General features: G+C 45.3%; 2 protein-coding genes across 3 annotated transcripts; both read right to left on the bottom strand.

The window, feature by feature from the left end:
• Positions 1 to 1,581: 1,581 nt before the first annotated feature.
• LOC103653966 (ATPase family AAA domain-containing protein 3C) lies at positions 1,582 to 6,520 on the bottom strand. Its single transcript, XM_008680794.4, has 8 exons — positions 6,215 to 6,520; positions 6,039 to 6,134; positions 5,401 to 5,511; positions 4,987 to 5,296; positions 4,372 to 4,462; positions 3,922 to 4,231; positions 3,466 to 3,614; positions 1,582 to 2,450 (listed from the first exon to the last, which is right to left on the bottom strand). Exons 1-8 carry the CDS (start codon positions 6,458 to 6,460, stop codon positions 1,946 to 1,948), a joined length of 1,818 nt encoding a protein of 605 aa, XP_008679016.1. The 5' UTR covers positions 6,461 to 6,520; the 3' UTR covers positions 1,582 to 1,945.
• Positions 6,521 to 9,894: 3,374 nt separating this feature from the next.
• Positions 9,895 to 13,416, bottom strand: LOC100274188 (chromatin modification MEAF6-like protein). 2 transcript variants are annotated; one of them, XM_008680792.3, is made up of 6 exons: positions 13,110 to 13,416; positions 11,267 to 11,367; positions 10,697 to 10,766; positions 10,543 to 10,570; positions 10,391 to 10,448; positions 9,895 to 10,249 (listed from the first exon to the last, which is right to left on the bottom strand). In XM_008680792.3, exons 1-6 carry the CDS (start codon positions 13,257 to 13,259, stop codon positions 10,153 to 10,155), a joined length of 504 nt encoding a protein of 167 aa, XP_008679014.1. In that variant the 5' UTR covers positions 13,260 to 13,416; the 3' UTR covers positions 9,895 to 10,152. The 2 variants fall into 2 exon arrangements, with proteins under 2 accessions (XP_008679014.1, XP_008679015.1); XM_008680793.4 differs by having other exon boundaries at positions 10,697 to 10,741; positions 13,110 to 13,399.
• Between the last annotated feature and the right edge of the window lie 9,741 nt (positions 13,417 to 23,157).

Here is a 23,157-nt window from a genome sequence, read left to right as displayed (position 1 = left end):
TAAACAACATCGGATGTAGCTAAATGTACACATTTAGCAACCAAACAACAATATAATGTTGCCTCTCTATATCTATTTGTTTTATGTTATTATTCTGTCAATTAATCACTAGTCAAACATCAATAACATTTCTATTTGTATTAAATTATGAGTTTCCGTTAGTATTTCCGTTTCCGTTCGTTTTCGCAATTCCGTTTATCCCGTTTCCGTTTCCGTTCCTGACTATTCTGGACCCGATCCCATTTCCGATGATAAAATGCGGATACGGAAACGGGAGAGAGGTTTTTCCGTCCGTCTCCGTCCGTTTTCATCCCTAAATGCACCCCGCGGCCCAGGGACGCCTGGGGGGTGCGGGGGGCGGAGCCCCCGCGGTACGGATCGTTTTAGGGTTTCACTTCAATAAATATCTTTGTAAGCCGCAGGAGATAGCTATCTCAATTGTAAATCTCCTGCGATCTGTAACCACCCGAAAATAGTGAGAAGTTGCCGGTCGGTGCCCGTGGTTTTTTCCCCTTCACTTTGGAGGGGTTTTCCACGTTAAATCCGTGTCTTCTCTGTGATTGATCCTATTTGTGTCGCATTCATTTATAACAGCCCCATCACTTTCCTTTGGGCTTTGGCCAGAACCACAAGTGCAGGATTACTGTTAGTCTGTCACTGTAGCTGAGTTGGTGCCTGGGGGTGGGCTTCGGCCAGAAGGCAGGTGTGTGTGCCATGTGAGTGTGTGAACCGCAGTGTCAGGAACTCAAAAGAGAGAGAGAGAGAGAGAGAGAAGCCTTGTGTTGTGTTCGAGTGCATGCTGGATTCATGGATTATAGGGGTGCAGGAGGGTGAATGATGATATCTGAATTGTCGGCAGCTGGAGGCTTGGATCTTAGGCATTCAAACATTGTTGTGTCTGATGTGGTAAGGAGAAAAAAGGTGTGCTGTTGCCATGCTGGTAACGACGTCTCATCTAGTTTAGTCGTTTTATGTCACCAGAACAAGCATAACAACTGCTACAAATTGATAGGGCATTTTGTATGAAGAGTAGGGTTGGTAGACCAGACTGTTCACTTCCTATTAAAGCCAGCTATTCGAACTACAAATTGATAGGGCATTTTGTAAGAAGAGTAGGGTTGGTAGACCAGACTGTTCATTTCGTATTAAAGCCAGTTGTTCGAACGGCTACATCCGCAATCCATAAAGACAAAACACTAGTAAAAGCCATTTTAGATTAAAGCCAAGCGAACATGTAGCGAACAACATGTTGGATATTTGCATTGATCCCAAGGCCGGTGTGTATACGTAGAGTTTACATGATTCGGGGATCAAGATCATAATCCTAGCTAACTCTATTCCGGTAGTGATATATTATTCTAAGCTCCCCCCTGCATTCGTAGCAGGACTGCAGTAACATTGTAGACAATTAGATTCTTGTGGCTGACATGAACTGATAAGTAGTTCATTGAAGATAGTAGCTATTTGTACCGATGTCGAGGTAGACGAGCATGAGATTGTAGCCATGGTAGAAAAATGTCATGTTGATTGTTGAAGATAGCCCTTGAAAACTAACGGTTGTGGAGAGAGAAAATATTTTTGTTTGAAACAAACTGTAAAAGAGCATGATAGCCCATGGATAACAGGAATCCTAAAAATAAGGTGATTTTGAATAGAACTAGAGGAATCTATAAATTTTCATAAATCTATTCTATTGTCGTTCCCGTTTGATTGAGATTCCTGTTTTTGGCGGCGAATCTAATTTAGAAAGCTGAACCAAATACACCCTAAATTCAATTGACCACAACCGGCCTATTTGGATGTCCATCCGGGACCAACCCTTGCTGCAGGCAAAGCACATGGAACAAAACTGGTGGGAATAGACGGGGGCTACAAAATGTCCCACTCCCACGGGATCCAAAACATGCACTACTAGAGTCAGTGGGAGGTAAATATTTCTTACTGATCAAACCATACCCTCTGAAGCAAGCTTGATGCGTTGGTGATGCTCAGTCACTTTGTAGTCAACTACCTCTGAAAATAACTGGGGGTCCAATATACAGTCAGGCCGCCCATAAACAGCAGCTTGCACACTAGCCACCAGCTTCGCAATCTCCCTGCCAGAGAAACCGTCGATCTTCCTTGCAGCTTCCCTGAGCAAATCATCGCTTATGCCATTGACCTGAATCTTCCGCTGCTGCTTCTTGAATAATGCACTCCAAGAAGATCCTTTGCCCTCTTCCTTGAGTATATATTGGTTCAAGTATAGCTTGAGCAGTTGAAACCTCTCCTCCTCCCCAGGCAGGGGGAACTCTATGACTTCATCAATGCGGTCAGTGATAGCAGCATCAAGGTCACCCGGTCTGTTTGTTGCCAGGACAAGGACAATATCCCTGGACTGGTCGCCAGTTCGAAACAATAATGCATTGAGAGCACTCCGCTGAGCTTCGCTCATATGGGTACTGTTACGCCTGGTATATTGGTAAATAAAAACAAGTGATTAGAAATAGAGATGGAACCTGTGGAATGTCCAGTACTAGTGGAACCAAACATTCAATGCAAACACATTTACAGCTTTATTATGATTTTTATACCAATGGGCTCAGCTCTACTAGCTGAAGGGGGAGTTTTTTTTCAATACTGAGTCATTATCTTAATTCATATATGAGAGGGATGAGCCCATATAGGATGTTAAGAGTATGGGTGAGAACAGAAAACTGTATTGCTGCTGCAAGACCACACAGTACAAACTAAGGTGCTGCTGGGAGCCAGGGTCCAATTATTAAGCTTTAATTGAACAAAAAAATCTGCAAAAGGTTTGTTAAACCAGGTTGAATTTATTTATCATTCAGAATTAGTTTAATTCAAGATCGGTAACTAAGGTCACACTTAAGTGCTTGAGTTCTGTTTTGTTCATATTAATCATAACATTACCTAGTAGTAGGGATGGCAGTGGGGTGGCTCTGCGGATTTCAGGCTCGATCCCCCCTCTCCCCCGGTTTTCAGGTTCAGGGGCCCGAAACTTACTGGGTTAAGTTTTGGGTTTCGGTTTCCACCCGTGGATACCCAATGGAGATCCAAAATAGATCATTTTGGATAAAACTCATGAGTTTTATTAATAAATTGTTTATGTAAGCTATTATGTTTGTCCTAAGTTGAATCATGAAATTGTGTATTGTTTACTGTTTCATGTTTATACATGTGAATATACAGATATACCATGCATGTGTTGCTAGAAATTCTTTATTTTTTTAGTGTTGCCTTGTAGTGGTGAGTGGTGACTGGTGAGCTTCAGGTTTCGGAAAACGACCTGGTTTGGTTTCGGGTTTGGATTATCACTCGAACTTGTGTTTGGGGCAGTTTCAGGTTTTGAGTTCGGGTTTCAGGTTCAGATCCGCGAAGACTCCACGGCTCCACCCAACCCGATTCTGCCTGGTTGCCATCCCTAACTAGTAGTCATCAGGCATCTAATTTTAGAAAACTTACTCGCACAAGAATGCATCAGCTTCATCAATGAAAACAAGCATGCCTTTTTTGGACTTCTTAGCCCAGTCAAATATTTGATGGATCTTGGTAACAGCCTCTGATCCTAAGGGTGCAACATCTCCTCCCGTCATCATGGCATAGTCCAGGCCCTGTCATGTCAGGAATGTAAGGGTGTGAGTATTATTGGATACAATGTGCCCTATCAAACGTTTGAACTGATTATACTAATTATCAAACTTGTGTCCCCAACTAGGCTCATTTCAAAAGAGAAAAAAGAAGATAATCCAATTAGTTAGCCTAACAAAAATAGAAAACCCAACAGCTTCCACAGACCACCAGCATCTCTATTATCATTTTAAGTCTCAATGTGACAAGAAAAAATAAATCATTTCAGGGCACTAACATGTTCCTATGGATGGAGGATGGTGCAAGAAAAAATAGACCTGCAGAACTTACAGATTTGCGAGCCATCTCCCTGGCTACTAAAGTTTTGCCAGTTCCAGGAGGTCCATAGAACAGCATGTTGCGGAATGGTGCACCATGAGACTTCGTATTTGCAGTTGCTCGTGCAAGATGTTCAATCCTCCGCTTTAGTGAAGGGTGCAGGATAACTTTCTCAAAGCCTGCTCCCTCCGACAAAGATGCTGAACTAGGTTTGAGTAGCCTAGACATTGGTAGTGGGAACTTTGACATTGATGACTCACGGATCAGCGAAGGCTGACCCAAGATTCTATTTATGTAACTCCATGTAACCCTCGCACCTTCCCTGAAAAATGAAAATAGAGAACAATAGAAATTAGAAGTCTATATTATTGTGTGTGAAAATGTAAATATGTAATAGATAAAGGTATGATTTATGAATGTTTTGTGTCTATGTACTCTAAAAATAAAATTGGGGAGAAAAACCTAGTAGTATAAACTCCAGCAGCCAGTGCAGTAACTCCTCCAATACCCATCATTAGTTTGCTCCTATCAGTTAACAGTGCTTTGAATCCACCTACAAGTCCACATGAGAAGCAAGAATCATAACCAGTGCAAATAAGAAAGTGTTATATTTTAGCATTATTTTGTTATTAGAATTGTTTGTAAGAAGAATGACGTTGACCCTTGTCTATAATTCAGCATAAAATTACCAAATATGGTTTCACCAAACATGATACATTAGTTTTGACAAGACCGAAGTGCATATGCACTTGCAAACTACTACAAGGATTAAATCTTAGTGTTCTGTTCAACTAAATGTGAAGAAACAACCAAAAAACTTTTTATTTAATATCAACTACTACTACCGTTCCAAATTGTAAGCCAGTCTGAATTTTTTAGATACATAGCTATGTATCTAGAAAAGACAGAAGAATTTACAGTTTGGAACGTATGCAGTATTAAAAAAATACACCATCAGCAGACATGTATTTGTACAGATAGACCAAAATATAGATTTATTGTTTTATTACTAGAACATTTCTAGTGAGAGTGGTAGATTAACTTCATAAAAACTGCTAATGACAAAGGCATTGAAACCTTCAATGTGCGAAAATGTTGTATTTATTGCAGTGAGCCACTTTTCCTTTTCACCCTTCATGCGTTCCAATAACATTCTTTTAACAACTTCTTCTGATTGCTTGTCTTCATGAACACGAGCTTCTGCTTCAGCTATAGCTTTAACTCTGTTTGTTTCCTGATCTATTTCAGCCTTTTCCTTCTCAGTACGTATCATTTCTTCCAAAATCTTCTGTTCTGTTGCACGCCTAGCTTCTTCTCTCCTGAGGGCAGATGCCTCTTGCATCTTCACGAGTTCAGCATCCTGTCGCCTCTGTGCAGCATGATCTGTCTGCCAAAATAGATATGCTTAATTTAATTGTGTGCTAGCTTCATAGCAGCGCAGCAGCATTATAGGAGGTAGCTAAAGAAATATAAAGTGTGACTTTTCAATACCTGCATTCTTTTTCTAGCTAATTCATCCTCAAAGCGTAATGCTTGAGCTTTTGCTTGTGCTTCTTGTTGCAAACTATTTCTGTAATCTTCAGCTTTTTTCTGCATCCTTTCCTGCAGATCAGATATTGAGGATCACCAGAGGAACGTAAGTTCACTGCTGGAAATCCATAACAAAGAACCACAATAGTTGGATGCATGCGCACATGCACACAGAAAGAAGAAGTTGAAGAGCTCTTAACACATCACCAAAGTTCTACAGTTCTAACTTTTCATGTTAATCAGTTGTCCATTTTATATGCTGTGGAGTTGTGTTCTAAATTTGTAGTTACTTGCTGTCCAAAAAAGTCAGCCTGAGTTGTTTTGCACGGGCACTGTTTTGATGAAGCCCACAATATTTCAAGTTTTGACATCTCATTGTAAAGTTAATATGCTTTACTAATCCAGATTATAATGGTAACCTCAATCTTATGCAGTTGATTTCCACAAAGTAAAGAGGATGTTAGGCAAATAAGATAAGATTCAGTAATTGGGAGGTCCGGGCCACGGGAGCAACCACAATCTCCAGACGAGCAACCGTCCTGGCTGCAACATTAACATCATTTTGCATCAACTAAGAGGACAAGGCGTCAGGAACTCACGATGTCCCTCAGCTTCTCATAGATGGCGTATTGGACCTTCTCGACCTCCAGCTCAGTGAGGCGCGTCTCCTCCTGCTTCCGCATCAGTTCAAACACCTGCACACGAGCAACAACAACACAACAACGTCAGGAGGGGGCAGACTCCGTTTGGTGGAGCAAAAGGGCGGGCACCTTGCCTGCTTGGCGAGCGGTGAGTTGTTGATCTCCCGCAGCGCTCGGGCCATGCGCTCCAGGGTCTCCGGATCGCGGCCGAACGCGGAGGCTCCCAAATTGTCCTCGTCGCCTGGATTCGACGGCGCGGACTGGCGGCGGAAGAGGCCGTCGGCGTAGGCGACGTTGGTGAGCGACGCCATTGCAGCGGCCGCGCCGGCGGCAGCCGACGCCGCCCTCCCCGGCAAGCGCAGGCGGAGGCGGCGCAGCATGACGAGCGAAGCGTAGGGGAGACCCAGGGTTTTTGGCGGCACGGTCGACTGGGTAATACAGAGTTACAGACGCAAGAAGCAGAACGTTTTTTTTTTCTTCTTCTTTTCGGGCATGTTCGGTTAGGCATCTCCAGCAGTCCAAACACTGTTTTCTACTTAGACAGCACTATTAAAAGTTAAGTTTAAAATAAAAGTGTGTTTGGAAATAAAGTTTTTTATAATTTAAAAAAAAATACTACAATATACATAATAGTGTTTGGTAAGTTAGCTAAAATATCTATTTTCAAAACTAGACTATTGTAAATAGTGTAATTATTTTAAGATATTCTAAACTTAGAACTCGATCTCAGTTTCTAAAACTGCAGTATTTTAAACTGTGTTATTGTCATAACTAAGGTATACTGTAGTATTTCAAAAACTGTGGTTTCAAAAATTATTTTTGTTCCTAAACATGTCCTAAAGATTGAAATATGATCAAAATGAGGCCAAAAATTATTCTAGATAATCAATTATTGTACAAATTTGATAACCATTCTAGGTGAAAATCGCTCCGGGGTTTGAATCCGGGATAATCGAATGAGCCCTTCCCAATTCCCAGAGTCTAGCTTGACCTGGGCCTGCCGACAACAGGAGTCGGGACCATTTTAGGCCTTGCTTGGCAAGACCCATTTCTATATATTAAACGCGGGCGCAAAGGAGTGCAACCGCGATGTCCACGTCATTGCTTGCGATTGCAGCCGCACAATCTTCATCCGACGGTGAAATATCGCCCCACTGGGCGTCGCAAACACCACCGACATCGCCGCCCTGGACGTCCAGGACTCCCAGCGTCGGTTTCCATCCTGTTCGCTCCCTCCCCGGGCGTCGCAAACGCCGCCACCCTGGACGGTCAGGATTCCCAACGCCGCTTTCTATCCCCTTCGCCCCCGGCCCACACGCGGGCGTCGATCCCCGGCTAAACGCCGCCGCCCATCCCTTGCTCGCCCTCCACACGCAAGCAACAACGGTGGCGCTCAGGCTCCATAGCGCTAGTGGCTTCCCCTCTCGCACAAGTGTAGGCACATAGCCCCTCACGCAGTCTTTCTCAGCGCATGTGCCGCAGCCACGCTCGGTGGCTTCGTCGCTCCAGCGGAATGCCCCTCCTCCGCCGGCCGGCCCCTCGCTTGCTCTCCCTCCTCTGTCCGCTCCCCATGACTTGGTTGATGCTCAGATATGCGTGCTTCAAATTCTGTAACATGTACTTTTAAAAAAGAATGCCTACATTGTGTTGGTTAAGCAAATAGTACCTTTGTAATTGTCTGAATAAAATATAAGTGCTGTAAGAATTTCAGAGAACAAATGTTAAGCACCTGCTACTGCATAAGTGAACTATTATATTTAGTTGTGAGAAATATCTACTCAAGATAACAGGTTAACTTGCTACTAGGTGATGATGGGTCCACACTCCCAAGTCTTAGTAACCCAACAAAAAAGAGAGAATACCTTCATTAGTAAGAACTGGAACATTTCACAACTATTGGAAAATGACAAACATCCTGGAATCAACAAATGCTTCCTATAGTGGGTCCTTCTGTTTTGTCCTTCTCAATTTAAATAATACATTACTTCAATATTTATATTAGATGCATATGGTGTTCCTCAATATTACATGTATGTATACCTCCTTACTGCACAACGTAAAGGCAGGTGTATCATCTGCATTTTCTTTAAAAAAACTCATAATATAAATGTCACCATAGATTGTGCAGCCTTGACAATAAGTAGCTGCCTGTCATATCAGTCAATTATTTGAATTATAAACTCATAATATTCTCATCTGTGCAATTCAATGATAGTAAAAGTGCATTTAGTTAGTTCAGCTGAACTTTTATTTTTAGCTTAACATGAGCACCCCTGTAATTTGCATATTTCAAAACCTATTCATCTCATAATATTTACACAGATGAGAATAATGTTCATATTACCTCACTGTGACATGGTTAAATAAATTTTATCACAGAAAATGAAATGTCGGCTATGAAAACCCAAAGCCAACTGCTGGAATATATCGCTTTGTCTTTGTACTCTTCCGTCAGTCTGTACAGCAAACCTTTTATGCACCAGGGTCTTCTTTTGGTTAATTAGGGTGCTTATGATGTGAATCATTCATGCATTTAGCATTCTTCCGTTTGCTTCTTTTTAACACCCCATATTTTTGAACTGGACTAAAATAGGATGGATGTACGTGGTTTACCATGAAGGATTGGCCATTAACTGTAAGCTATGAAAAAATGTTACCCTATGTGCTCATATTTTATTTTCGAAATCTGTCCACCTATGAATATCCATGCTACCATTTTACAAGGATTTGATCAATTAAGGGTGGATTTAGGTGCTCAAATGGACATGTTGATTCTTTCAACATAGTCATAGTTCCAACTTATGTACCACAGCATCAAGCCAACAACAACAATGCTTACCACATGCCTAAGCACAAGGGAACCTTGCAAACTCAACTGTCAGTGCAGAATCAAGGAGGTTGTCTCAATTTGCGATGCTACATTTATAAATTGAATTATGCTACTACTGCAAATAACTATCTATTTAGATAATTCTAACACTTCTAGGCACAAATATCCACATAAATTGCTACTTCTATATGTCTAAACCAACACCCTTTTAAATATATAAATTTATCGATTAAAGACTCGCGCGAGGCGTGAGCAAGTTACTAGTGACCCATCCAGATGAGGCAATGCCGAAATATCTCTTTGATGGTATCCTTTATCTGTTTTATAGATTTTTCTAAAAAACCGCTTTACTGTACACCGTCAAAACATATAAAAATCTTCTCTAAGGGTGTGTTTGCAATGTCTCCAGCTCTGACTCCTCTGCAAGAGCTATTCATCTACAAGAGCCACTTTTTTTTTTTGCAGATTTGGTTACCCCAAACTAAAATTTAGCCCATGTCCCATCGAATGTTTGAACCTCCGTTCCGGGTATTAAATGTAGTCGGATTATAAAACTAATTTGTCAGCCGAAGATTAAAAGACGAGACGAATCTAGTCCAGTTAGTTAGGTCTATATTTCATACTCCTATTTAAAAGTCAAACGCTTGATGTGACCCAGACTAAACTTTAGCAGGAATAACCAAACACCCTCTAAAACGAGTTCATCCCTGACGTGAAGTGCACTGCTGCTTTCTCCGTCACACTCTACAAGGCAGATCTGGGACAGAAAAGCATATTGTTAGCACAGAAACAGGAGAATGGTACATCTCTGTTGCCCGTCTGGGCTCGCGCTCCCACCCTCAAAATGCCTGAGCGTTTAGGAGCAGGAGCCGCTCGAGAGAGCCCTCCCAAACGGCACTAAATATAGGAAACCAGATCCTTTACCTACTCTTGCTGAAGAATGTCTAACACACTACAAATCCAAATACGCCTCGGTCACTAGGATTCAAGGATGTAACGAAGATATATTAACTCGGAAATCCAGAAAAAGCTACCGTCTGAGAACAAAGTTTGCACAAAATTTTAACAATCTGGCTAATTTTCATTGACCTATGTTATATTACAAATCGGAAGAGTTGGGGAAGGAAGCGAAGATGCAACCAAGCAAAACAAACGAGAAGGGAAGCAATTCGTAAAGAATCATGTGCTGCTAGACGCTAAATTGAAGTTAACCCGCTACAGTAGGCCTACATGATGGAGGAGTTAGTAGTCATCTTCGTCGTCCAGGTCTGGGTCATTCGACGGCCGTAGTCTCTTGCCGTCTCGCCCGCCAGGGCGCCCTCCCTTCTTCGGTTTGCCTCTGCGGGAAGTACACAGGGAACATCAACACCATGAACCAAAGTTCATTTTGCAACAACTAAGACAAACTTCTTCGCTCTAATGGCTCATGTGTCTAGTGAACTTCATGAAACCGTCGCAGAAAGTGTATCTGAAAACTTACTGCCCGTTCGCAGGGGTGCTTCCACCCTTAGAACGACCTGCTCCATACTCTCTTCCATCTGCCAGGATTATACAAGTACCAAAAAATGAAGTGTGCTTTCTTTAGCACCATGGATTAAATTTCAAACAAGAAGGAAATCAAAGAAAGCTTACCATCTCGTCCAGCCAAATGTTCATCAACCTGTATATGCACAGGAAAGGAAAAGGGAGAAGAAAAATTAACAAACTTCAAACTTTAGAAAGCCATAGGGAAAGAATAATTCGAAGCTGTGTGCTATTCAGCAACATTTAGCAGTAATGCCCGTACCGCTGGAGAAGTAACGGATGACAGGGAGAATAACCTCTCGTCAGCCTGAAATTTCCGAGAGCGCTTAAGGCTGAAATCAATCAGAAGCCATCACGAATGTTCTATGTGAACAGCATTACATATTTACATGAACTGACTCAAAAATGCAAAATCGAAAAATAAAAGACCATTTGCTTCTACAGAATAACCACATCACACCATAATCTCAAATGGCCAATGATCACTATAGTCTAAACTATATTTGCAGACATATAAAGCTCTCATGCTGAGTTGCTGATACTACACGCAGTAGGTAAAGGAACTGGCATGACAAAACTTAACATGAGCATAAAAACATTCCTTGCACCCAAATTTTCCTGCAATATATAGATTATTATACATGACCCATGCTGATATATACATTTCTAAGGTCAGGTCTCAATCATATAGTAAGAACAGATACATTGAAATGTCAAAAAAAATTGGTACAACATGCAAAGAGTACTATATGACAAAAAAATGAAGATCTCGAAATATTGAAGATTGCATCAGTTACTGAATAACAAGATGATGAAAACTTAGATGTCTTACTTAGAGGTGTTTTTTGAGGATGACAAAAAAGATTCGAAACCCTTCAGCACACTTCCAAATTGATTAGTCTCCTGTAGGTAGGTGGTCTCCATATCATAAACCTGGGGTGTCATTGTCATTAGTTCAACAAAATTACATTAAATTTCTCTGGCTGCTTAATTTTTGTTCATGTCTAAAGAACAAGTGATTTTTTTCCAGTTTTGCTAAAAACAATTGCCCATCTAGATATTACTGGCCTAACAAATAAGAGCACACTTTAAAGCGGAAGTTTACAAATACGTGAACATAGTTGGATGCTCCTCAGGTACATAAGTTTAACTTTAAGTCAACTTTACTACATGCAGGTGACAATGACATCTACAGATATTCTGCTGTCTCTAGAACATAGGATCAACAACTGCTAGTTTGGTTTAAAAAAAGGATCAACCACCAGCACTGTGCTTCTTCAGTTGAATTGAAAGGCTTCAAACAAGGGCAATATGTATCCTTCCCTTTTATGAAAAAACATAACCCTCCGATAAACAGGCTACTCGCATATGGGGTACTACCCAAGTTGTGAAGGCGGCAGGGTCCCTTTCACCAGGTCATGGGTTCGATCCCTAGCCCTGCACAAAAAAAAACCCTGGTTGTTCCTCATCCACTTTCGGTTTACAACTCGGTTGTGTGCCTGTGTGCCACCCTCAGGTCTGGGTGAGCCTTTGTGGAGTGGGCAGTTTGACCCGGCCCATTAGTGATGAGAGGATAGGGTTCGGGGGTTTCTCGGTCGAAACCGTTGTCACGGCCTTCTATTAATAAAATACCGAGAGGGTGGTCTTACCCTCCCTGGCGGAGTTTTTATAAATCGGCTATTCAATTGATTCAATCATTTTGGCCAAAAACATAAGATTCAAAACTAAAGTATATTTTCTGTATTCTGAAACCTTTAATAGAGCCTTGTGAGGAAGCATACTGGAATACAGCTTAACTATAACTAATTCTTCTGGTCATCATATAGGTGAATACACCGTTTATCATTTTGTAGTTTGATAATAAGAAAATGCAATCTTTTAGCATCAAGTGTTTCATATCACTTGAACTTAAGTCATTAGCAAAGCATATTAAGAAAGAGGGTATGTTAAGCGAATCAACAAAAAATCTGTTCACCAATCTAGATTCTTGATTTAATCCAATAGCAAACTTTGCTCACTGCATTGGTATCTCCACCGAAATGAAGTCGCAGTTTACTTCCATCCTCACCAACACCAATGGATACTATATTCTTTAGGACTGAAGGCCTTGCAGCGGCTGCCGCTGCAGCAGCTGGGTTTTTTTTCTCAGTGAAACACTGCAGGCGCAGATAAAGTTTGCAGCAGCAGCAACCTTTTCTTGCTGCCGAACATCATGTCAATGTAGTTGATCTGAGACCTTTTTTTTCACTAGGATTTGTATTGTACTTGAGCCAATCCCTGATGTAGCCTTGAATAGGAGTGCATGAAAAACCGCTATGCATGTTCCTGAACCTTTACTTGTCGTTTATGTTGGCTTTCAATTCTAGCCTACCCAACTTGCTTGGGACTAAAAGGCTTCGTTGTTGTTGTTAGGCCAATACACGCGCATTTAGGACAAATTTTGGTTGCCACATACATCTGTGAGTCGAATTCTACGATCTCTCAGCACCTCAAATCAAAATGTCGACCAACAACTCTCTTGAAGAGGGAGCGGAGTTTCATATCTTTGGCAACCGCAAATCCCGTCAAGGAGCCGAAGAAAGCTCGCAGCTTTTGAACAACAGACGCACCCACCGACACGAACCCTAACTGAAAAGGGATCCTGGAGGGACTGTGGGAGGTGGAGAAGACCTAACCTGGCGCTCGATGGAGCGGAGCTCCTCCTGGAGCTTGGCGCGCTTGCTCATGAGCGCCGAAAGCATCGCCGTGGGGTTAGGCGCCGGCGAGGGCGCGGAGCCCGAGGCCGCCTTGTGCGCGCCGCTCCCTCCTCCGCCTCCCGAATCCATGGCTACCGTTTCTAGGGTTTGAGTTCGCGCCCGTCTGTCCGGGGGTGTTGCTAGGTTTCGGATCGGATGTTGTACAGTACAGACGGGCGATGCCAATGGGTAAAAACTAAAAACCCGTTATCTTGCCCAAACGCATGCTCATAAAAATAATTCGTCCGCCAAGAAATTTATACTCATGATGGATATTAAATTTGTCCAAATCTATGCGGGTTTTAGATATCAACGTGTTTCCTATACCCAATAACCTTAACATAAAAATAATTCATCATATAAATAATAATCAACTAGTTGAATGCCCATGCGTTACAACAGGAATATATAATATCAGTATACTACGATAACTTATATACAAAATGTGTGTTATACCGTTATGAGAAAATATTTTATAATCAATTTGTGATTCTGGCCATACATAAATTTTGTTATTTATAATCTATCTGTTTCACCATTACATTGCAACCATCAATATCATACAGACTTCGATATATGTCACGATTTGCATGTTCTCATCATTGGAGAGCATGTTCCACACATACCGGAAGAAATTCTCTCGTACATCGTTAGTCATCAGACACGTGCCACCATACGTTTTTGCTTAAACAAAAAGGCAAGTGTATGTTTGCGAAGAGAATTAAAGGCAAGCCGGCACAAAAGCTACCCCCAACGGTGGCGAAGATGACGAACTGGTCATTGTTGTCGGTCATCCTCTGCGTCACATTTGGCGCCAAGATGACACCACAGTCCTCGATATAGTAGTCGTCGAACGCGCGCGACATACCGAGTACTGATGACTCTTGGCTGGGATGTAAAACGAAGTGCACCCCAAACTCATTAGCAAGGTAGTACCCATGGTCGTTCACCACCGGATGCGCTACTCCTCTACATACATCGTGTTCGAGGACACTCATACAACGTCAGCAACGGCCATCATCTCAGCGCACAAGAATTCATGGCCAGTCAGTAGCGACTTACGTGGTAGGTTGGGCTTCAGGTGGACGATGAGCTGGACGACGTGATGGCGTCGTCGTCGAATGCGGTGCCCAGAACAACCCGAGAGTCGCCGACGTTGGCAACGACCATGAGGTCCCCTGCTTGACGATAGACAGCGCGGAGCAGCCGCTCTGCACCGCGTCCAAGCGGCGGCTGCGCCGGAGCTTATCGTACATAGCGGCACATACGAGCACGTAGGACTGTTTCTAGAGGTCGAGCTGGCAGTCGCCAAGTTTCTTCTTGTCGTCAATGAGCGACCCCAACGCGAGTGCCTCCTGCTAATGGTGTTTGTTCGGGGTTTTCAAGTAAGAAACATGGATTCATGTTTGGCGTTGGTTTATAAAAATGACTCACAAGTCAGATCCATGAAAAAATATTACGAAGAATAAATGGCATGCATGCAAAAAAGGAATTTAAGTTGAAAACATTATTCAAACAAAAGAAATTGCATGCAAGGCTCTTCTTTAAATACTACTCCCTTCCTCTAAAAATATAATTCAAGAATCTCGGTGATACTTATCTACTACTACGCATTGTGCAAGGGTAGCAGGTGGGCTTGGGGAGAGATATAGTAGATGTGTTTTCTGTTATAGATGTGGACATAAACACATATGTGATGTATTGATAACTACTGCTAGCATTTATTTGAGAGGTCATGGGTTCAAATCCCCTTGGGGCCATGTGTATTTTTTAATTTTAGCTAGACGTCGGCTGTACCGGGGAATGTGAATGAGCTTTGCGGGGAGGGGGATGAGAATGATAGATATAGAATGGTGGCAGAACATGGGAATGGACTGTATGCGGGGACAGGGAATGACAGACTACCATTGCGGCCTTAATAAAGAATGATAGATATAGAATGGTGGCAGAACATGAGAATGGACTGTATGCGGGGACAGGGAATGACAGACTACTATTGCGGCCTTAATAAGTAGTAGAGATATATTAATATGTCAGGATAAAAAAATAAGTGATAACTAATTTTAACCTAAATTTTATTACATGGAGTTTATTTCAACTAGAAAAGTGTATTTCAACTAGAACATATTCAATTAATAATATTATATTTTCTCTGCCCCAAAATATAGTTCTTTCCGACCCTTTTCTGTCTATATTCATTAGAACGATAATGAATGTAGACATACCTACAAACTACATTCGAAGGTTAATTAATGGGTGTATTTTTAACCTAAAATGAATTATATTTTAGGATACAGGGGGTAAGACATATGTGTAAGGTATATTGATTTTTAGGCGGGTTTAAAAAACTATAGGTTTACGAATATGGGTAGTGGAAGAACAAATCCATACCCACATATCCGTTGGGTTTCCATTAATTTGAATTCATTAACAAACTCATGGGTAGAGAAATTAGCCTAAACTCATGTCCTACTAGAGCAAAAACCCACTTGATTTTGGATAGCGAGTACCCATTGCCATCTTTACTCGAGCAAGACCATTTTTTCTTGGAAACATATGTGCATATTTTAAATCTAGGACATCTATCTCACATCCAATGACAACAACAGTTAGTTTAACAAAAAAACTTCATCCACCACAGGAGAAAGGTGGAAGGGGGTTTTATAAAATTGGTGTTGTTGTTAGACGCGAGATGGACGTCCTAGATTTAAAATGTGTACGTGGCCACCGTACTTCTTTGAGCACTGGATACATTGCCTTTTTTTCATCAGAAGTACAATTGTGTTGGAAATGTTCCGAGTAGACTTGTTTAAATGCCAGATTGGGTCGGGATCGAGTCGGATCAAGGTCGAGTCGTGGCTTGGTGGGTTGTTTCTTGTTTGGAAGAACACGTGCCCGACCCGTGCCTATTGTCGAATCGGGTCGGGTTGGTCGTGCCACCCTGTTGGACATGTCGGGTTGGGTTTTTTTGGGTAGCAGGGTTGGTTTTGGGTCCGGTTTTGAGTCAAAAATCATGGTCCATATCCGACCTATGGATTATTCCGTGTCAAAAACTAACATAGTTACATATAGGGCTAAAGTTCAATTTACGAACGAAGAATCATTTCATCTGATCACATCCTTCCTAGACTCCGAGTTGAAATGACGCTGCTTGAGTTGATTAAGCACTGAGTTGTCCAAAATCTCATGTGATGGCCACTCCTGTTACTCCTCAAATGTTCAAAATACCGGCGTCTGAAGCTACTGGTGGTGTGTTACTGTTTAGAAGGAAAGTGTTTTAAAACCATGGTTTTAGATTTCTACGATTTTAAGATGTCATGACACAAACGCAGTATTTTGTACATCACTTTTAACAATACGTGTTTGAAGACAAAGTATATCAAACTATGATATTTAGTATACATGTATAAGCATAGTAATAGATAAAAACTTTGGATCGGAGTGAAGTTTCAAATACTCGAAAAATACCATGGTATCTATGAAACTATGGTATTCAAAACATAGTTTCTTTTATAAGATAGCTAAACATATCCTGGCAAAAAACACGATGATATTCTTCAATAGCATGGTTTTACCTCAAAACTCTAAAAACACTTTGCTTCTAAACACTCTGTGATTGTACCTTTAAAGCCTGACTGGAAGCTTGTTTTTTCCCCATGATCCTGTTCATATTTTCCCACTAGTTGGCATGCATAGAATACTGCCCTCTGCGACCTAATCTGATGCTGTTATGTACTCTATCTACATGCTGTGGAGGTGTGGGCGTTCTAAAAGTTTCACCTAGTCCAGACGAGAACAGGACAAACCTCCCATGACCCTATCCCATCGGCTGCCCATTCCATCCGAGTCGGCAGCCTCGAGGCACTTCCCGGGCTGATGGTGAGCGATGACTGAGCGATCCCATCACTGCGCTGCACCCGTCGGTCTCCGTCCAGGTGCAGCGCACGGGAGTCCGGCCGGCCTCTGGTTTCTTCGGTGCCAAGGCACTATCACGAAGCTCACGACCGTCATCATCTGGCGACCTCCTGCCGAATTTGTCGCCGGAGAAGTTGGTAGAAGCGGCACACCTCCATGCTCGCTGCCTCGCTCCATACATGTTCCCAAACACCGCCGTCTTTCGTCGCCTGTGCCGATGGACTGCATGCTGCTCGTCTAACTGGTCTCGTCAATCTCAGCTGCTGACGAGCATCCTTCATCCAATCATCGTGAAAGGTGAAACAGCACGGCATCTCTCCAGTCAGCACTGGTCACATCAGGTCGTTGCGGATGCATCGTCGCGCGCCATGCGCCTTGGCGATCCCCGGCCCGCGGCAGCTGGAGCGCACGCAGGACGCCGCCGGTCTCTCTCGACGCCCAAGGCTGCTGCTCCTTTCCTTTCCCCGGTCCCCACTGGCCTAGCCTCTCTCTCTCCTCCGCGCCCAGGTTCGCTGCATCGTCACCGTGTGTCCAAGGCCAAGGGGCAAGGGCTGGGTCCCTTCAATTCTCCCTGCCGAGAGTGCGCGGCGACCACGCCTGCCTGCCTGCCCGCCCGCCCGACCGCACTGGCGCCCTCTCTGCACTGCCCCTCCGAGGCAGCGAGCCATCAAAAGTCTCAAGGATGCTGCTGCGACGGGCACCGGCGGCAGCTGCCGCTAGCTGAGGACGACGCGACGGCTCCTGCCGATCAGGAGATGCTTCGCTTCCGATCGCGTGGGCGGGGCCGTGAGTGGCGACACGTACTGACTTGGCGACGGCGACCCCGGTTACGCAGGTTCAGCTCAGGTGTCGCGACGCGAGGGGATGCACGGCACGGTGCAGGGGCAGGATGGGATTTTTGGTGGTGGCCATGAATGCATGCTCGTGTTGCGGCTGCAGAGTGAGTCGTGACTAGAGATGTTCAAATGGGCCGCCCGGCCCGGCCCGGTCCGGCCGGGGCCCGTGAAGCCCGGCCTGTTTTGGGTCCGGCCCGTCAGACACGTTTAAAAAACCGGGTCGGGCCGTTTAGACACGCGGGTTCAATTTTTTGTCCGAGTCCGGCCCGCAGCGGGTTTAAACGGGCCGGCCTAGCCCGTTTAGCACGAAAAAGCGGGCTATGCGGGCCGGCAAGCACGTTTTAGTATAAAAAGTGGGCTTAACGGGCTTAGAGCTAAACGGGCATTCGCGCCGGGCTGGCCCGGGCCCACATAAAACCGGGCCGTGCCGGGCTCGGATCGGACCCAAACAACGGGCTTCGTGCCGGACTCGCGGACCTCGTGCTTATTGGACATCTATAGTCGTGACACGGCTCAAGTTGATGGCAGCCAATAGTTTTGCCGACACCATGAGTAAATAAATCAACGGAACCAGCACAGTCTCGTAAATTAAGCATTGGATATTTGTTTGGGTACTTGGGTCGGATGGAACAGTTATCAAGAGATAGTTTAGCACGACCCCCTCCCCCCAATGCACGGAGCATCTCCCTCCAACAAGGTGCCAACAAAAATTAAAATACCATATAATTTAAAGTGTTTATGACACTAAAAATAAATTAATCTCCAACGTTTAAGCTCTAAATTAAATCATGTATTTAATAAATTAAATTTTGTTGAAAGCATCTCCAACAAGATGTCTCAAATTTTAGGCGTTAAGGGGATTATTAATCCAAGCAAACTAAATCTTGCTAATCGTATAAAAAACACAGTTCTAGTTGCATTTCGGTTTAAAGTGCAAAAAACATATTCTAAAAGCATCTCCAACACTCTCAATATTTATTCTTCCAATATTGCTATACCGAGCTCTTCCTAAAAGTCTAAAGACCCCCAAAAAAAACATATCCATCTCCAATAGCTCTTTATTTTATCTCAAAAATAATCCACCTATGTCTTCTTCCCGGCCTCAACTCCCAGCCCAGCACTCGCTCGTAGCTTTTCTTCGCCGACGCGGCCATCACGTGCGTGCTTCAAGCTATAGATGTCCAAACAGTGCGGGCCGCCCGTTTGGCCCGTAGCACGGCATGAATTTAGTCCGGTCCAAACACGGCCCGACACGATCGGTTACGGGCTCGGGCCGGCACGGCCCGTTTAGCGGGCCGGGTATGGGGCAGATACGGCGGCCCGCGTGCTTTGGCTCAGCCCGACACGATAAATGGGTTGGCCCGATGGCGGCCCGCATATTTGAGCATTGTCCATCTGCTGTTTATTATTAGCATGTGTTACTAGCGGTTCATCTGCAGTTTATTTTAGTTAACAACATGTGTTAGCTGTTTAACAACATGTGTTTATTTTAGCATGTGTTAGATGTTTATTTTAGTTAACAGCATGTGTCAACAGCATGTGTTAGCTGTTTATTTTAGTTGTTGTCTGTTATGTTTTTTTAGATTTAGTTTATAAATTATCTTCTTAATTGATAAATGAATTTTGTTGTTTTAATATATGTAAATAATATGTTATTATATATGATTAATTCTGTTAAATGTATGTATTTATATACTGCTCTACTGTTGGTTCGGGCCAGTGGTCGGCCCGGTACGTTGAGGCCCACCGGGCCAACGGGCCGGCCCAGCATGATTTTTCTCTGTGCGTACCGGGTTTGGGCATGTCCCTAGGCACGTGGGCCAGCACGACCCGGCCCGAAGCATCAACGGGCCGTGTCTGGCCCGGCCCTATTCGTACCGGGCCGAAACGGGTTCGGGCCGGGTCCGTGCCGGGTGGCCCGTTTGGACATCTATACTTCAAGCCTCCCTCTCCGATCACACCCATAGAGCCATGGTTTGGCGCGACCTGCAGATGTAGGGCATGTTTGAATCGGTGCCTAATTTACCACACTTTGCCTAATTTTTCTGTCTAAGACTAGTTTTTCAATTCGAGCGACTAACTTTAGGCAAAGTATGTCACAATTAGCAACGAACCAAACATGCCTGTAGTGCTGCACCACACATGACGTCTTCTACCACGGCAGCGGTCGATGTTTCGTCAGCCCAGAAAAAACACAGATTGGGACGTTGGTAGCTTGGCCTATATTAAAGCATCTCCGATAAATACCAAAAAATTAGCTCCCAACACACAGACATTGGGATCTCCTTAAAAATATTTAGGCCAATAAAAAAGTAGTACTACAACAACTCCATATAGTTTACGTCAAACCTATTTGGCTGGTTCACAAATCTCGACCAGTTTGTTACCCGTCGTCCACTCCCACAAATGTGCTAGGTTTATTATTCTGTCGGCGTTTCGGACCCACAAGGACCGTCAACCGACCAATGAATTTGTTGTTGCGTGTCCCTGCCCAGATGGGTTGATGCAAGATGGAACACAAGAGGGAAATGAGGCTTATGTTATTTCGCACCGGGGTGCTCGTAGTAGGGGTTACAAGCGTCGCGAGAGATCGAGGGCGAGAGAGAGAGAGAGAGAGTCCCTGCGTGCGTCCGTCTCTGCCCGTCTCGTCTGCCCCGCGTCCCTCTATGTCAACGTGTCTCCATGTGAACGTCTGCCCACCTGAACGTGCCTTAGGAAGGCCCCGGACATCCCTTTTTATAGATACAAGGAGATGCCCAGCTGTACAATGGGGTGTAGCTATGTGCTAACGTGGCTGGTGGAGAAGCGCCTTGAGCCCTGTACGCGTGTTAACGTGGCTGTCGGAGAAGTGCCTTGAGCCCTGTAGAAGCATAGCTGGCGGTGCGGCATGGATCCTGCTGACGTTTGCTTGCTTCCGTAGGGGGTTTGAGAGCAACCGACGTCATGGGCGCACGCGGGGAACCATCATTACCTGTTGCCGGAGTAACCTTATATGGGACACCGGTCTTGTTCCTTCATAGCCTGAGGCAGCTAGCTAGGAGTAGGGTAATGATGTATCCCCTGTAGCGTAGTCGGTCCGAGGCCAAGGTCGAGCGAGGACGTGACTCCTCCCGAGGCCGAGGCTGAGGCCGAGGCTTGGGGTCGGGCGAGGCGGAGACCTTCTCCCGAGGCCGAGGCTGAGACTGAGGCCTGAGGTCGGGCGAGGCAGAGCTCCCTGTTGCGTCCGAGGCCGAACTCGTGGAAGATCGTGACTCAGTTTTATCCTGGTGGTTGGCACAGTAGCCAGAGTGGGGCGAACAGTGCTGTTTTCCTGTCAGATCGGTCAGTGAAGGGGCGAAGTGACTGCGGTCACTTCGACCTTGCCGACTGAGGCACGCGTGTCAGGATAAGGTGTCAGGCGATCCCCGCATTGAATGCGCATGCGATACGGTCGGCTGGTAAGGCGATTTGGCCAAGGTCGCTGTACGACAAAGTTTGCCCGAGCTTAGCCTCGGGTGAGACGGGGGTGCGTCTGCCGACTGAGAGGACCCTCGGGCGAGGTGTGAATCCGTCCGAGACTACTGTTCCCGCCCGAGGCTGGGCTTGGATGAGGTCGCGTCCTTTGGTAGACGTGGCCTTGACTTGAACCGCGCTTTATCAGCCGTGCATGGTTTGTTCCGAAGGTGTTTTCCAGCCGGATTAAGGAGCATTAGGGGTACCCCTAATTATGGTACCCGACAGTAGCCCCCGAGCCTCGAAGGGAGTGTGGGCACTCGCTTGGAGGTTCTGCCAGACTTTTGTGAGGGGACCAGCCCTTCTCAGTCATGTTTTGTTCTGATGGGTGCGCGCGAGCGCACCCGTCGGGTGTAGCCCCCGAGGCCTTGGAGGAGTGGTTTGACTCCTCTGAGGTCTTAATTCTTTTTTGCGATGCCTCGGTCGGCCTTGTTGTTCCCTCATGCGGCCTGGCCATAGCCCGGGTGCACGGTCAGGCTCCGAGTTTTCACGCTGGTTTGTTGACGTTGTCAACAGTTCGGCCATAGCCTGGTGCGAGAGCAGCCCCCGAGCCTCTGCACGGAGCGAGAGGACGATCAAGGACCGTCTCGACTTTTATTGTACGCCCCTTTGTCACCTTTCCACAAGGAGGAAGGGGGGAAAGCGCCATGTTACCCTCGGAGGGCACCGAACATGGTGTCTCCAGTGAGTTGCTAGCGGGTGACTCGAGTCCCGTTCGATAAGGGTCGGCTAGTGGCCCAGAGGCGCGCTCCAAAAGTACCTGCAGGTGATTTGCCAGACCTGGACCCATTCGATAGGGTCCGAGGGCTCGATGCCTCCCTCCGGTGGGATTCCGTTACAAATCATTCATGCTGGTCTCGGAAATGTCCTAGGGTACCTCGGGAGCGTAGCCCGAGCCTCGGCCATGTAACGGACGTACCCAGGGTCATCCCTGACTCTGCGTGCTCTGGGGCGGCTGTCGAACCCTTCCGAGGGGCCAGCCTTCGAACCCCTGATCAGTAAAGGGCACGGAGCCCGAGTGCTCTAGGGCGGTTACCGAACCCCGGAGGGTGCAACCTTCGAACTCCTGATCAGTAGGAGGGCTCGGGCCCATTTCCTTCGCTGGGAAGGATCCTTTTTCGAAATATCCCCTTTCCCGGTCCCTGTGGCAAGAGAGAGAGAGAGGGAAAGAAAAATGACATGAATTTAAATAAAGCGGCGCACCTTTTTTGACGCGGTCATCATGACAGAGGCGAAACAGTGCCCGCTTCTCCTGCCGGAGGTGTCGCTTGCCCTGCCAAGGAGTTAATGCGATGGGACGGGCGATTCACGGGGCGTCTGTTGCGCGTGCGCGAGCCGTTCGAGGAACAGAGCACAGGTGCGTCGTCTTTACTCCGTGGGAGAGGGCTCCCCTGCGGTTTCAGGAGAGGGTGCGAGCCTGTAGGTGATTGGACCGCTGCTTCCGCCCGTCTGTTGCTGCAATTACTGTCGGCCCGCTTCTGGTCATATTAGTCGTCGTGCCTATCCCCGCGGCTGACTGACCCGTGATCGTTGCACTCAATTGACATTGTTGGGTCACGCGCAGGGCTGCCTCGAGTCGCGGCACTGGTTCTGCAGTTGAGTAGACGCGACATTGGCGCGAGTGGCGGTGCGGTTTCCTTGCACGTAGTAACCGTTGCGCCGGTTACATGACATGTGGGCCTGGGCCTCCATGCTGGACCACCGGATGCGACGAAGCCGAAAGGGTGCACAACCGTGGTGCGGTT

Source organism: Zea mays, chromosome 4 (genome assembly GCF_902167145.1).
Source record: "Zea mays cultivar B73 chromosome 4, Zm-B73-REFERENCE-NAM-5.0, whole genome shotgun sequence".
Classification (NCBI taxonomy): Eukaryota; Viridiplantae; Streptophyta; class Magnoliopsida; order Poales; family Poaceae; genus Zea; species Zea mays.
The sequence above is the reverse complement of the archived record's forward strand: the minus strand, read 5'-3'. Positions and strand labels throughout refer to the sequence as shown.

Excerpts from the sequence above, each read along its gene's own strand:
- LOC100274188 (XM_008680792.3), bottom strand. The coding sequence starts at position 13,259 with ATGGATTCGGGAGGCGGAGGAGGGAGCGGCGCGCACAAGGCGGCCTCG. Across the intron at positions 11,368-13,109 it reads TCCGCTCCATCGAGCGCCAG|GTTTATGATATGGAGACCAC; the intron begins GTTAGGTCTTCT and ends ATGACACCCCAG. Across the intron at positions 10,571-10,696 it reads CATCCGTTACTTCTCCAGCG|GTTGATGAACATTTGGCTGG; the intron begins GTACGGGCATTA and ends GTGCATATACAG.
- LOC103653966 (XM_008680794.4), bottom strand. The coding sequence starts at position 6,460 with ATGCTGCGCCGCCTCCGCCTGCGCTTGCCGGGGAGGGCGGCGTCGGCT. Across the intron at positions 3,615-3,921 it reads GGGAGATGGCTCGCAAATCT|GGCCTGGACTATGCCATGAT; the intron begins GTAAGTTCTGCA and ends CTGACATGACAG. Across the intron at positions 2,451-3,465 it reads GCTGATGCATTCTTGTGCGA|GCGTAACAGTACCCATATGA; the intron begins GTAAGTTTTCTA and ends CCAATATACCAG.